The sequence below is a fragment of the Centruroides sculpturatus genome, unplaced genomic scaffold (genome assembly GCF_000671375.1).
Source record: "Centruroides sculpturatus isolate CEXI.00-Female unplaced genomic scaffold, Cexi_2.0 scaffold593, whole genome shotgun sequence".
In the NCBI taxonomy this organism is placed as follows: Eukaryota; Metazoa; Arthropoda; class Arachnida; order Scorpiones; family Buthidae; genus Centruroides; species Centruroides sculpturatus.
Window position 1 is genome coordinate 300675 of NW_019384877.1, and position 16593 is coordinate 317267.

The 16593-nt window shown below is 38.2% G+C and overlaps 1 protein-coding gene across 1 annotated transcript in view; it reads right to left on the reverse strand.

Annotated features, from left to right (window-relative positions):
* The window catches only part of LOC111630972 (transmembrane protease serine 9-like), a 53581-nt gene extending 38323 nt beyond the window's left edge, over nt 1-15258 (reverse strand). The window contains exons 1-7 of the mRNA XM_023375142.1: nt 15204-15258; nt 10048-11112; nt 9882-9970; nt 8400-8506; nt 8065-8330; nt 7847-8001; nt 7620-7773 (exon numbers count right to left, since the gene is read on the reverse strand). Coding sequence (XP_023230910.1) covers nt 7620-7773; nt 7847-8001; nt 8065-8330; nt 8400-8506; nt 9882-9970; nt 10048-11050 — 1774 coding nt within the window. The 5' untranslated portion in view covers nt 11051-11112; nt 15204-15258. The remainder of the gene's footprint in view (nt 1-7619; nt 7774-7846; nt 8002-8064; nt 8331-8399; nt 8507-9881; nt 9971-10047; nt 11113-15203) is intronic.
* Nucleotides 15259-16593: the final 1335 nt, after the last annotated feature.

Here is a 16593-nt window from a genome sequence, read left to right on the forward strand (position 1 = left end):
TGTTCCGCGATGAAAACCAGCTTTAAGCAACGGCGTAGTCGAACGGTGTAAGTAATCCTACAATTTTTTGTTTATAGCATAGTTTATACAGATTATTCCCAAAAAATTATACGTATTTTGGAAATGTTGAGTGGAATTAGTCTAGAATCGGTTAATTTTATAGAAGAAAACCTTTCGAACAGCCTTAGTCCGTAAAGTTCCCACCTATCGGGCTGCGATTGGCTCATTCCTACAACGTAATTTTCGGTTAGCGTGGAACGTATCTAAGCGTTATAGGGGGGTCTACTGTATATATAAATGGTTTTGCTGTATATTAGTTAATATGACGATTTTTGCCTCTGTAATCCATAATTATTCTTGGTAGACAATTTCTAAAGTTGGTTTTGCACTGAATGATGGTGAATAAGCCTAGCGACAAAGAAAAGCCGATATAGCGCTTATAAATTCCCACTGTCTTTCTGTCCTTCCTTAATCTCGACAACGGAATTAGATAGATGACAATCGAGACCAGATACGGAAAGCGTAGGGGCGGGAGGCCCCGATTAACGATTTCCGATAGAAACCGGAACTTACGTTATTTCAACTCAAACATTTCCCCCTCCCGAAAGGAGTTAACTAGACGACCGGCACGACTCCGTTATTATCAGGAAAAGTACGATGTACGGGGGCAAGACACTACTAATTTGAGGCGAGAGCATATATAGTATTTTAAATTAAATAATTTAAAAATATGATTAAAAACTGCAGTGTAGAATTGTGACGACGTCTGAAATTATACGACTGTTAAAAATATGGATAAGAAGAGAATTTGGATCGGCATTTAACCGATATTTAAAAAGTCCTGTAAAATATAAATTTCTTCACGAAAAAGGTCAAAATTTTCTTCCGCAGTAACCAGAATATCCCGGTAAATAACCGGGCAATACGTAGACGCTGGATAAAATCTCGGTGAAGAGCTAATTGTCATCCGATAAAGTTACGAGTCATCTAAGGTTATGGAAATTAATTTAAACCACTGCAAATAGTTATTATTTGGGTTAGACGGGCGCTATCTACGGCGATAAATCGTCAAACGATAAGAAAACTCGTAGGATCATCCCTAATTGTACTGTACCGGCAATCGACTGGTCGGTCACGTAACTCTACCTTTGTACCGTACATTATTACTGAGACGTATCTCGATTCGGCCAGAACTTCTGTTTTACGTAAACATTTGACAAATTCTTATTAATCTGAAATAATGCAGGAAACAGTTTTGGATCCAAAGAAGCGAGATTTGCCAAATGTCAATACAATATTTACGAGAATGAAAACACCACTGCACGGGCAAATAAAGCCCTCTCTAAAGTAATCTAATTAAAAAATAAATATATAATATTTTTACTGTCTACTGAACGTATCATTAAAAATAACTAACTCTATTAAGACTAAAATTTATGCTAATACAATGTGAAATTAGATAGATACGTATAGGCTAACAAACATGGCAAAGCCCGATGTGTATATACCGCACAAATAGTTGGGCCATAGTTCCGCTAATTTAACAAATAATACCGAGTGGAAAATTGCCTGGTATTAACGGGGAGGTCCCGATACGGTACGGATACTTTTTCTGGGATATCGTTACATTTTTCTCAGGAGGGTGAGACCGGAGGAAAATAGGATTTTGCGGGCGAATGCAAAACCGAAACCAGCGAGTTTCGGTTTTGTTAAATTTATGTAGTAAATATTAACCAGCAAAAATCAGTAAATTTATTACGCAAAGTTTCATTTCCAGAATCTATAGGCTTTTATGCCGACACTTCGGATTACTGTTTGCAAGGAAATGGCCAGTCGTTCAAAAGACCGGAAGATATATCAAGCGCGCAATCGACCGATACGTTTACTTCGTATTAGAAATCACTTTCAATAATATGTTAATAATAATAATTTATTTAATTTAAAATATACGCTCTCTACCTAAAATTAGTAGTGTCTTGTCCCCGTACGTCAGACCTTCCTTTAACGATAGTCGTGCCGGTCATCTAATACCTTTCGGAGAGGGAAAATTTGGATCCAAATAACGTGACTTTCGGTCTTCGCCAGAAGTTCTTATATAGTTAATCTGGGTTTCCCGCCCCTACGATTTCCAAATCTGATTTCGATTTTCATCTATCTAACTCCGTTGTCGAGATTAAGGAATGACGGACAGACGGACAGTGGGCGGACGATATAGGAATTTATAGGACTACAGTTTTTTTCAAATTGCAGCCCAATTAACAAGAATAAGGCATGCCATTTATGCTAAAATTAATGGTTTGGAAAATGGTTTGCCCCAGGACCGTGCCAAGAGAAAGGGGTTGCCGCCCTATTCTTACCTTTGTAGTAATCCGTTTCGTCTACCGTTGGGTACAGTGGAATAAATACCCACGACGGAGACAGAATGTCGGGGGTAAAAAGTTCGCGGCCGCCGTAAATCGGGATAATTTAACAGAAGCTGGAGTTTGGAAGTAACCGTATTTTCTAATTTCATTTCGCTGCTAAAATCGGGGAGAAAACGATATTAAGGAGCGTTACGTTACGTTTTTTGGTTTCCCTTTGGAAAAACAATACTCAAGCCCCGGGAACCCGTTCTCCGTTCCGGAATACGTATATCTACCGGGGAAGGCCGGTGACCGTAACCCAAATATTTTAAACGAAATATTACGCACTTTTTATTTGTTGATAAAATAGGGAAAGACAAAGTCTTAATAAACGTCTTCGTCGATTATCTAGCGGATAATTTTCGCCCATTTTTTATTTTTGAGCTAAATTTCGCCGGCGGAAGACGGCACTTCCGAAACGCCTTTGGTTTTTCGGCGTAGAAAAGATTTGCGCCTGTAAAAATAATCTTACTTTTAACAATTTCCAGCCTCCCCGGACTTATCATTATTTTGGTAACCGACGTTTCCTCTCTCGTTACTAGATGGCGACACCTCTTACACCCACCTTCGATAGCGGTAAACCCTTCCGGGCCCAGACGATTCGTTTATAATAGAAAATTATATTGTTCGATAACGTCCGTTGACGTAAGTTTATTATATTAAAATAATGAATTTCGTGGAGCCAATAATACCTTGAAATATCGAAATGAATATTTCCGATAACAAAATAAAAATAAATAATAATGCTAGGCGTTAGGGCATTCCATTTATTTATTACTTTATAAATATGCTAAAACTCGCTTTCTCTTATACTTCTAGGCGCGTTACGTCGCACGCCGGCTTCTTCATCCGTTGCCGATATGGAAATGATTTAACCACGCACTCTCAATATGCATACATATGTTTATGTATATATACACACACAGGCCTATATATAGTCCTATACGCGTGAATGTGTGTGTATTAAATTGTTACTTCCTTCCTGGCAACGTGACAATTGTATTTTTCTGAGGTCGATTCGCGTTTTCAGTTTTCTTATTGCTACGTCGAAATGGGAAAATCCATTAAATTTTCACTACTAAAATTGTGGAAATTGTAATTACGAAGGAACGAAGAGTCGTCGAAAGACGACGTAACTCGTACGGTTGTTCGACGTCACCACTTAACAGCATCGTTACGGCTGGTATAAAACGCGTCACACTCGCTGCATATTTTAAACGGCGAATCTTTTATTCTTTTAATTTGGCTTTAATGTCGAGGCTTTAAATATGATTAAATAAATTTTTCCCTTTTTCTTAATGGATGGGCAAACTCTACAGTTCCGGAGCTGTGGTGTATTTTTCTGCCCAATGCCCTCTACAGTAGTCCCGTTTAGGAACACGTTTGGTGCTTCGACGTCATATTTAGTAGCTTCTTTCGATTACGCTACCTTTCGCTAGTTGCAACTGACCAATGACGGCTACTTCCCGCTCCAACGTCGGGCAGATGCAACTACGTAACAGTTACCGATCGAAACACCTTTGCTATGTCACAACCGTTGACTGCCGAAGGCAGCTATTGTCTCCAATAATATTCCATTGTTTTCCACGCCTTCTCGTATTTATAAATTTTTCTTCGGATTCTCATTATCCCGTAACCAACATTATTACCTTTATTCAGACATTTTTTCTTCGGTTGGCTTCCGGCCCGGTTAAACCGAAAAAAAGGTATAGGGTGCGTATTTTAACAATCGTTTACACGTAGCCGCCCGTCTACAGTACGTAGGACATTCGGACCCAACGGTGCGGCGCGTAGGTTACTTTTTTGAGAGAATGTAAACGTCTGCTTCCCGTAAAACGTAGACAAAATATCCGAAAAAACTTTTCATTCGAACAAAACAATGAACAATTAGATACTTTCATTTATTAAACATTCATTACCTTATTGCTGATACAATAGGGAAAATACTGTTAACAACTCGGTACGAAATGTACAGTACGTCACAACTGACTTTTTAACAATAGTTAAGATTTAATAACGTTAAAATGAGTAAAACAAATTTTATACAAAAAATAACAGAAAATTAACGAATCGCTGTATCTTACTGGCATCTTGAAATACTATATAATAATAATAATGATAATAATCTTCTTTAGCGAAGACGATTACGGTGGGTCAAATATTAATACTTTTAATTAAATGAACTTATTTATACCAACGAAAAGCTCGAGGTTAATGCATTTTCTTCCTCGGTAAGTTTAGTTGGAGTAGAACCGCTCGACAAGGCGAACAGCATTGGCACTAATACTACGTCTGGCGCATCTAATACTGTTATATCTGGCTGCGTGTGGCTGTTATATCTGGCTGCGTGTAAGAGTAAACGATACTATTCAGCTGTAAATAGAAAACGCCTCTTCCTTCTCTCCCTGGCTTTTATCACTTTGACCGTTACCGGGATTCCGTCGTCGATGCCGCGGCACGACAAATTTATAGACGAATTATAATTTTATATAAATTATTAATTTTGCTAGTACTTATATTATTCATTTTATAATTATTAGGCTCTATTTAAGCATTTCCTTAGTAAATGACCGAACACCTATCTACATAGGAATAACTAAGTTCAAACGATTTAGGCAGTGGCGGCCGCTTATCATTTATCAGTTTATTTAAAAATAAAATTTGTTTTGCGAATTTTTAAAATTCTATTACTTTCGCCGAGGTTCTTCATCAATTATATTCGCTGTTTGCGATTTACAAATTCTTTCCGATTCTAAAATGAAATGTAAAACGTAGACCTATCCGTCAATACCGATAGAGAAGAAGGGAGAAGAAAAAAAAGAGGAAACTGCCAGATGCGAGTAAGTTCACTTTTTGTGCATAATTCGTTAGCCATTGACAGGAAAGAAACGAACGGTTCGACCCTAACGACGTCAGCGCCGGGACCGACGTCGCTACGTCACACATAATCCAATTATCGGCTGAGGTTTCGACTTAATTAAAAAATTTCCAAAATTATACTACTTATTACGTTACGTAGCCTTATATAAAAATAAATACAATTGGAAATTTTTATAATATATAAAAATATTTTTATCTATAAGAATATTATTATAATAGCCAGGTTGCGGCCGACGTTTTCCAGGCGATGCTCGACGTTCCCAACGCCATGGCCAAACTTCTAGGCTTACGGGGAAGCGGCGCCGAACGTTTGGCGTACAGGTTTTCGCCCGGAAAACGTCGGCCGCAACCTGGCTATTTATTTGCCTAAAGACAGTATAGTAATTAACTGGCACGAGCCGCCACGGGGTTTACGTCTAGGACGGCGTTTTCCAACCTCCGGGTGCCTTCGATTAGCGATTTCTAGATTAGTAAGTTTTCCAAAGGAAAATTATAAAGAATTCTTCTTTATCTTAGATTGTGTTCGAGCCTGGTTTCTTCTGGTAACGTCGGGAGTGTATTTACCAGACCCAGATGTTAAAACTCGTATATACAGTGTTAGAACTAGCGCACGCCATTGTTAAAAGTTGCTCAAACAGTAAATCGCGTTTGTAATTTTGTACGGTTAATCCTTATAACAGTCAAAATTTTTCGTTTAATAACAAACGTATAACAAATAAAACAGTGTAATTAACATAATAATACTCGTCGATTATTAGTTTTCGAATTTCAACAACTAATTTTAATTAGTTAAGAAAAAATTACTAATCGTATTATATTAAATATGTGTTGCGCTAAAGCCCGTCGACCGGATAAACGTAGGATTAACCGTCTAACGCCATCTTTCTTCCGGTCTTCCCGTTAAAGCCGGTAGCAATTTATTCGAACTTTATCCCAGTCGCCGGCGGATAAAGCCCGCAATATCCAAAAAACGGATGGACGGCAGCCGGAATAAAACTTAAAATTCTGGCTTTTTCATTTTAGAAAGTTCGGTTTAGCCGGATAATCCACCCTCTTTCCAATGTGGGTCAGATGCGTAAAGAAGGAATTTCGTTTTTTAAATCAACTAGAAATTATTTTTTTCTGGTGGATAAAAAGTAAGGCCAACCAAAATGTTCCCGGTTATTTCACCCGATTATCACCAGATATAGCTAAAAATTATAGATTTACTTTTTAATTACATAAAGTATTCCGATTTACAAAAAACACCGATGCGTAGGCTACAGTAAACGGAGTGGATCTTAAAGGAGCACGCGAGGAGTCGAACGTAGTAATTAACGGATACGATCGAAAAGAGGATAAAAGATTCTCGGCCGAAGTTTTTAACGTTTACGAATTTTTGCGGTACTTGGGCTTCAAAGTTACTTGTCGCGCTTTGTTTCTACGCGCGTCCGTGCGCGTTCGTATTCGAAACCATCATTAACCATCTTCTTTTTTTATTTGTCTTCCATCGTATTTAATAATATTACCCAGTCCCGGCGTTTAATAGTTAATCATAAAGATAGAAAAAGTCGTCGTCGTATGGCCAATTTGACGAGAAATTGTCAGATTGCCTCTATTCCCGATATCTACGTAGTGGCTAAAATACTACGTTCTTGCCCGTGGAAACTCGTCGTCTACCCCAACGGCAGTAGATAGACTCCACGCAGCGGCGCGTTATCTTGCGGGCAAAAAGGGCAATTGTTCGGGGTCCAAACCCATCTTTTATATACTCATTACTGTACTAAGAATATCGAAATTTAAATTTGGCCCGTATCCGGAGACCCTATATTGCCGGTGTGGCGCGGGCGTAGGGTGCCCGGCGCGGCCTTAAAAAACCAACGAAGATACGGGAGATTCCCCGAGAAAAACGTCTGAAGTCAACGCCGTACACCGGGCCCTCTCATTCCAATTTTCCCGGGGTCCGGCGGATCTATAACGCGCCCCCGACTTGGCGTTATCCGGATAAAAACCGAATTTTAACTTTTGCTCCGGCTTGGTCCGTTCGTTTTTGACGATGCGGGCTTTATCCTCTGGAGGAGCGGAGAAAAGCGCGCTTCGTACGGATAAAGTTCGCAATTAATGAATTGTTGTTCTGGCTTTAACCAAAAGATTCGGATAAACTTAGCATTATCCGATCAATCCCGCTTTATCCGATTTACGGGCATTAGCAGTAAGCTACGTAATATTACAACGACGTTGCTAAAAATTGCCAAACTGATGTGTAGAAGACGCCCGAAGAAATGTTTTACTTTTTAAAAGAAACATTAAGTAACAAATATATCTAACAATACGAACGTATTAAATAATGTTATGTCTTAATGATGTTATCGATCCACGCTCTGTACGCTGCCGTTCTCATGTATACTCCGGGAAGATTAGGATCGGCACACCTAATCCCGTGCGAAACCGTACCTACTAATACCCATCTGTCGTCTTCTCGTCGAACCATTAACGGTCCTCCCGAATCACCCTTTAAAATATCTCGCTTTTAATAATGAAATTCGAAACAATAAGAATTATTATTAGAATGGATAACGGCATACTTCGCAAGAATCTTGTCCTCCGCTGTCGTAGCCCGCGCAAACGAAAGTGTCTCGGATGGCCTTGACGTGGCCCGCAGCCAAAAACATCTGTTGACATCTGCTATTACTTATGATGGGCACTCGAACTTCTTGCAGTACCGTCGGCAGAGTACCGCCTACGGGAAATTCTCGTCAGCGTTACGGTTAAAGACAGATACGAAATAAGACGAGTTACTCACCGTGCGATAATTTACCCCAACCCGTGACGTAGGCAATTTGACCCGTAAAATCTTCCCACCGGTCGGGTAGGCAAATGGGTATAATATGCGATTGAAACCGGACTGGCGATTCTAATTCTAACAGAGCCAAGTCGTTTTCTAAGGTTTGCGAATTATATTGGCGGTGGACGATCATCCTCTTCACTTTCTTCTTCACCGGTTTTAGCAGTTCGTAATCGCCGGTCAAGTCGTGTTCTCCCAGAAGTACCATCAACGATCCTAAGAAGCTAAATATGTAATGCAGATATATTGTAATCGACGATAAAATGTTAACTTAAAATTTACAGGACTCTTACCCCGGTTGACAGTGAGCCGCCGTTAGAACGTACAGGGAATTAATTAACACTCCGCCACATTTATTTTTTACGTGTATACCTAACCAAGCTTCTTCTTTAACTAAAACCTGTAAAATTTAATTTACATTTAATTGACTCGTATGGGTAAATCTTAGCGTTTAGATGTAAAAAGACACGGTTTTTCGCATTTTAAAGAGCGGTCTTCGGATATCTTCCGAAGTATTCCGCGTAAAGTACCGGGTAAATCCGGAATAAATGCATCAGAGTAGGTCAAGAATTGTTTAAGCCACGAGGAATTTCTTTCCCGTTAATATAACAATAAAGTGCCCGCGATACGACCGCATCTCTTCCGTCTTTCTTCAACTCGAAGAACGCAGTTACTTATTCTTTTCTTGGCATTTGGCTAGAAATGCCGCATTCGGCAACGACGAGACGTTACCTTTTTGCAGAATGAGAGCGTACACGGCCTCCGATCTTTCACGTTTGCCGCTGGCGACCCAATGTCGAAAACTTCCTCTGGTGAAATATGACGATTCATTCCGTAATAGCCACCAAATTTTCTATAACGAAAATTTTGGGCAAAAACTTACTTTACTTTTCGTCGGCACAGGAAGAGGGCGCCGAATCTGAAATCAAATGTGTTGTCGAATACTGACCACAGAGACAGCGATCCGCGATGCGGAACGTTATTTGAAAACAGAGCGTATGCTCTACATGCCCAGGCTGTACTTATGTTTCTATTTCTAGAAAAATTATTTTGTTTCGCAAAAGAGTAACTTCTTTTCATTTATGTCCCGCTAGATTTGTGAAATTGAACAGTCGAGCGTCCGCGATCCGGATTACATCCCCAGAGCCATAGGTTTCCACCTCAACCCAATCCCCGATTACAAATGAACAATTAGAAAACTTTATAATATCTTGCGGAAAAACTTTGAAAAATGTTCGAAAAGACACGTCTTGTCAACACTGAGTGATAATATTTGTAATTATTTAATTTATACATATATACATATATATATATATATTACGAAATTCGTTATTTGATACTGTAAATCCCGCCGAATGCTCAAGAATAGGATCTTAAGAAGAGAAATTTCACGTCAATATATACATATTTAGTTATTACACACGCGTCAACGAAGAAAATTAATTCGTGGCACTTCTCGCTTCGCTTTTTCTCGTTTCTTATTACGGAAAGAAGTGGGGGCTGCGCGCGCCATTCAAGTTGTGGAAAAAAAACCGATGCCAAAAAGTAACCGTATTTTTACGAGAGTTGGAATCAAAAACAAAAAGTTACCGTGTCGAGTTTTGCGCGGTGTTTCGAGACGAATCTTTTGTCGTAATACAAAATACACGGCCCACCGGCGGAGTGGTACGGTACGGTACGTGACTTATTTGGCAACGTAAAAGTAAACGATGGTCTTTATCTACTCCTACTTCACCTTATAAAATAAAATAATTGATATATTTTAAGCGATATACCTGCCACGGCCAGTTCCCAAAAAACGTATTCTTTCCTCCTACGATCCTTCCAAACGGACGAAGATGCTTGACGCCGCATTCTGAAAAATCTGATTTAAACATTTGATTTTAACTTTCATATTAATTATTACAGCTACCGTTTACGTAATATAATATACGCATTTACCTGTTTCCAAATTATCGGTGTTATTTAAAGTGTGATTTGTCAACGAAGCGTCCTGAGATTTTCCAATAGTGGACAAAGTCGATACATTGTATACGTGCGTGCTTAAGTAAAAAGAAGGAATTAATGACGTAGACGACGAAACGATTTCTTTATTTTCAAGAATATCGCTTATTAGTGCGCTACCGCCGGAAACCAGGCGGTCGGCGGTACTGGAAGTTACGCCGGTCGTCGTCCGGTCCGTAACCGGTGTATAAGTTAATAACGTGACTTTATCAGACGACAAACTATAATATTCTTCCACAGGAATTACCGAAGATTTTATCTCCGTTGTTTTCGAGATAGTTATTACATCGGACGATTTCTCTCCCGGATTAAACGACGACCGTTCCGCCTCTTGGGAAAGAAATATTGCCGATAACGGTTTCAAAAGGCGACTAGAAGTTAAAACGCAGTCTTTCGTGCTTGGAATCGACCAACTTATTTCGTAAGAATTACTTAATTCCGAATTACTGAGCGCGTGGACCTCTTCCAAACGATACGAAGAATCGTTGTAAAAAGGGGAAAGGCGATGGGAAGATAATAAGTATTCTTCGCCACTCTCAAGTAGGAACGAGTTAGAAGGTAACGGCGACAACGGAGTGGTCGGGAGATCCGCCAACGAACCAATTAAGGGAGACGACGGCGCCGAAGAATAGAAAGAAGGATACAAACTGCTAAATGCCACGTGAGAATTTTCTGCGGTGGCGCTTCCGTCACCGGCTTCAAAGAGTTCTGTGGAAGACGAAGAGCCGTGGTCGAGGGTGGACGAGGAAAGTAGCGCAAGAGTGGTGGTGGTATTTTCTCGGGCCCGAGTAACGGAGACGGGTGACGAGGGCGACGAGCCGGAATCCATTTCGGAAAGGCTGTGGTTAGCGCCGAGGAAGCAACAGGCACCGAATAAGAAACCGTCCAAACAGGTGGAGAGCATCAGGCCTTTCATGTTTATGCAGTCCCACCGAAACATGCAAACGCCGCCGATGCCGTCCGCATCGGTGCAGGGTTTTTGACTTATAGTATGCGAACGCCCTGGTAAAACGAAAAATAACATTATCGGTTTGGGAAAGGGAAAGGCAAAAATCATACAAATAATTGCAAAGACCAATGGCGTGGCGGCGTTAATTGATTGGCGAAGAACGTCGAATGTACTGTACGTACTGTACATGTTTTTTGTCCGGTTTAACTCAGACTGGTCTCATCGACTAACCAGTTCCGTCCATCGGGCCGCGAACATCCCACAGGTTGTAAAAATTACTCATTTAGTGCGTCATATCTTTCGCAGCTGTGAAAAGGTCGTTCAACTTGACGAGAAAAATTCGCTTGATGGACATTTTCAATTTAACTCCGCGTCGGTTTGAAAGTTTAATACCGTCGTCGCGTCAAAATCCCCCTCCCTTTTCATTTATTCCTTTAAAAAATAAGAATTGCAATTGCCAAATTTTGACGGACGGAAAATTGGACGTGCAGAAATTACGAAAAAATGCTCGAACGGTTCAAATAAGTAAACGACGGGCGTGAAACCGATAATTAAATTAGATTTTGAATATTTATTTGTAGTAATCCCGCGTGGAATCGAGTGTGGCGGCCAGGAAAACGGCAGATTTTCAGTCCACGAGACTTATCCTTTAATTACTGGCTTTTCATTCGTATAATAACAATTATATTTTGTAATTTCGCGTCGAATCTTCAGATAATATTTGAATTCCTTTGCAGAAAAGCGCCCGAAGTAACGCGACTTTACCTCTCGAGACATTACGTTTTACCATTCTGTTTATTTAAGAAAATAAAAATTATACGAAGCTAATTTGTAAAAAGATTTGTTTCCTTAGTAAAATAATATATTAAATTAAAATCGGGTGTTAAGGAATTGGTGAAAATCGCATTAAACGGGGTTGTAAAGGATTAATACAATTTTCGGCTTACGAGATGATAAAATTATAATAAAAATTTTAATTTTTCATTAAGATAAATATAATAGAAAATATTTAATTTTTCATTACATTTAAAACTAAAGACTTAATTTACAAAATGTTCAAATCGACTTATTTATTCGGTCTTCGTAAAATTGAATTAATTTTAATAAATCGACGAAAATAAATTGATATAAACTTAGAGGTAGAAAAGTTGAATGAAAAGCTGGAAAGTCTGGGAAAAAGCACGGTTAGAATGCTTATGAAGAAAATAAAAGTAATCTCGTAAATGAAAGATTGCAGCCGAGATTCTAAGAATTGTCCGTGGATCTGAACTTTCGTACGTAGAAGACAATTTTTCTCTGTTTCTTCCAAGAGATGCTCTTTTTTATTTCTATACGCGCTGCCCGTATACTTTATATAAATGCAAATGTTATCATTTACATTTTACACTTATAATTTCATATTTATTTCTTCCATCTCTTTGTATGTAGAATGAGTTCTGAGAAAATCTTTCCAAGAGAGTTTCGCCGAACTTCTCTACTCATTAAAACTAATTAAGAAATTTCCAGTAAGTACCGTTTCGATTAATTTAGATCTTTAGCTTAATTCTAGCATTACCAGATCGAAATTTGCACATTTATACTGTATTACGTAAGAATGGCTGAAATTTCGAAATTTACTTCTAAAAATATACTTTTTTTACCACTTTAGCTTTTGGTTTTTTACATTTAATTTTATATTTATAGCATAAGACGGCGAATGTTCGTCTATCACTTTAGAATTTACCCCCGTCAGCCAGTAGAAAAAGTGCAGGCGGTAAAAAACACTCCGGGCTCTAGCGTATGAAGTCAAAGCAGACATACGCAGGTGTTACTAAAGGCCAATGTCCACGTGCAGAAAATTCCCTCCCGGCTGACATTATCTACTTACGTTTCCTCCATTCAACAACGCTCATTCACGTCAGTGTTGCCTCTGTACCGAACGGCCTCGTACGACATAAGTGTTTATCTCGGCTTTTCTACCTTTCCGCGTAATTTCCATTACGTTATTAGGTTACGAAATCGAAGGCGTAACCGACGTTTAACGTCAATTATATTACCTAATTGTGACTGGCAAACGAATATTATATCGACCGATTATCACCTATTATTTTCCAGTTTATCTTCCAGTTACGTCGTCGACGAAAGTATCGTAAAAATAAATAGAGAGGTTGAGGCGCACGTTTTAAACGTGTAAACGTGTACGTGTGACGTTCGGCGCCGCTTTCCCGTAAGCCTAAAAGTTTGACAATGGTGTTTGGATAGTCGGTGGAATCATAAAGATCTATAAGATTACAAATCAGATTAAACGTAACTAAGAGTATTATAAGTTTATTAGTTTCATTTAAACTTTAATGAGTATACTTTACTATGTACTTAACGTTGTATGTACTGATATTTTATTTTACAATAAGGGTATGTTTGAAGAATTATTAGTAGGTATTGTAAGAAATATATAGATATTAATTAAATGAATTTGGTAATATTTTGGTGAATATTGAGATGATGATTAAATATTAAACATATTGATTATGTTTTTGGNTGACGTTCGGCGCCGCTTTCCCGTAAGCCTAAAAGTTTGACAATGGTGTTTGGATAGTCGGTGGAATCACGCTCGACATTCCAAACACCATCGTCAAACTTTTAGGCTTACGGGAAAGCGGCGCCGAACGTCACACGTACACGTTTACACGTTTAAAACGTGCGCCTCAACCTCTCTATTATTAATTAATGCAGTATTTACGTCTCGATGTTTACGTAACGGATGTATTGCGTTTATAAACCTATAAAAATATGCGTTATATCTAATGCATCTATATCTGTACTCGTTTGTGTTATATACCTTTGTGTGTTATGAGTCTAATCGTCGTATGGCCTAGGATGTTTTTGCTTCTAGAATAGGCTATACGCGTTCCTACTTAAACTTAAAAACTGCATTCTCTCGGTCAATTAATTAATGAATACTCGCATCTAATTGTAATAAAACAAACAGTAATTGTTATTTTTGAACGGTCTTTATACAATATACCAGGCGTAAGTCTTTACACAAGATGGGATACTTTAGCGTAATATGTAAATGTATTTTAAAACGTAGTTTAGCAAAGAGTAAAAATATATTAAACGAAAATTTATAATTATCCGACAAATCGATTCGTTTCGTGTGTTAAAGCCAAACATTTAGCGTTTGTGTCAAAGCGATATCGAGGCTTTAAACGCTTGTACACCGAGCGATAACAAAGTTTTTACGCGTTATAAAAGAGAAACCAGCTAAAGTTACGACCTTAATACGCGACCCCGAAGAGCCGAGTGGATTTTTGGACACCTCTCGAATGATTCACCCGCTCGTCTTAACAGAACAGATAACCTACGGTGCGTGAAGGGTCAATACGAGCGGAGTTCCATCGACGAGATCACGAGAATTCTCACGCCTTATGATTCATACCAGGGGTAATATATCGAAAATGTTCTCTATTTCAGATCGTTTACCTCCCGGGTTGGTATATTACATTTTTTAAATTTTAATGTACGTTTGAATTAAATAGAAAAGTGACATTAAACTTAGTTAAACTTTTCAATGATTTCCTCGAATTTACGTAGATTATAAATAAACTTATTTCACTTTATAAATTCGAAAATATGTACGAAACAAATTTCAAATATTACGGCTGTAACTCGACAAAGGGAAATTTATTTCTCATTTTGATATTTCGTTGTTTAATTTTCTGAAGTCATTTCTTATTAGAACTAAAGTAAAATCATCACCGTTCGTACGAATATATAAATTTAGTAAATAATATATTTTTAAATTGCTCTTCCCTAAGCATTTACTTCTCTTTTGTACAGGTACAGTACATACAAACAAAAATAATTTAATTAAAAAATAAATAAGTCATTTCCATAAATATTTCTAGAGAAAATTACTTTAAAATTTATGAGGAAAACATTTTTACTCTTATTTAATCCGGAGAATATTAATTTGGCGACACTATAATTAAGTTTAGCGCTCTTAATTTTACATTAATTTCTGCAATTTCTATATATTTGAGTATAAAATGAATTCGTGTCTTATGATTTTGTTTGCATAAAATACATACTTTTGCATAGAGGGAAATAATATACAATTATCACTAGATTTAGTTATAGTATACAGATATATATGAGCACTTACATTGATCGTGATACCGTAATCCTTGGGAATGTGCGGAGCACTTTCTAAACTTCAAACATAACAGAATTATAAGTATCAAACAGGGCTTCATAATCAATTCTCTTCCCTAAAATATGAAAATATATATTAATATTTTAATAATTAAAATCGATTCCATCTGACTTTTAGTATTTATGGAATTTTATTGAATTATTAAATTATTGTAAGTGTGTTAGGAGGTAATAAGGTTGAAAAAATTTTAACCGTAAACAATAACCGGATTGTTGTGTCAAAAATCATCAAAAAATGGAGAAACTCACCGATTATCAAATCCCACCCGTCTAAAGAAGTTCCTTGTTTTCCTCCGGTTCACGTGACAAAACGTGTCATGTGAACGCGACGTACCGTCACGTGATTCCGTCCTACTTCCTGTAGAGTGGCGCAACGGTCGACGAGTATGACCTTATTGCCACAAGTGATGCCAGGCAAACGTACTTTTGGAAAAATTGAGGGAAAAAGGTAACATCTTGTTTCGAATAATCTCTTTTCTCTCTTTCCGATATCTTTAAAGAGGTTTTACAAAATTCTAATTTTATACGGCTCATACGACACATTGGCAGAGGAAGAAAAATGTCGCGAACCGTGTAGGTTGGTGTAGAGGAATCCCCCACCCTGTTTCCGAGTCTCACATTTCCATGTTGTTGACCTCGGCTTGGTTCTCGCTGACAAGTCGGGTGTCGCTGGGATGGACCGGTTTGAGTTTCGGTCCCTCCTCGCTGGTCTCGTCTTCTGGGGTCAGTCGTCCACTGGGATCGGTTCTACGCTTTCATCGTTCACTCGGTAGTTTTCTTCTTTCAAAAAACACCGCTTCATTTCTCCAATAATTTCCATAGTCTACCTCTCTGTTATGGAATTTCACAATAAAACTGCGAATAACCAGTTTCCGTACACTATAATAAGTGTGTGTAGAGTAAAACGGTTTTATATACGTGACAGGCTCGTGCTCGGTATTCTTAAGAGAGGTTTTAAAAAGAACGGGTATTAGTTTTTCACAATGCTGTTTATTCGTTTCTACCCTATAGGTATACGGAGTAATAGAATGTAGTAGATTAAGAAGGGAATAAACGGGTGCAAACAAATATAAGTTTTACACGATGTACTGTTTTATTAACATAGTAACACGTTTCGCTTCGAAATGCCAAATGGGAGGAGTTAAACCCCAAAACCCTCCACGTATTGGCGGCCACTAATTTGCAGGAATTAAAGCTCTCACGCGCATACATAATCCCGCCGAATGCTATAAATACGCGTGTACAGTACATAACCTTCTTCCTCACATACAAATTTTAATATATATATTACAACATACAAATGTAGTTGTACAGAAAAACTACAGTAAATATAACCAGTT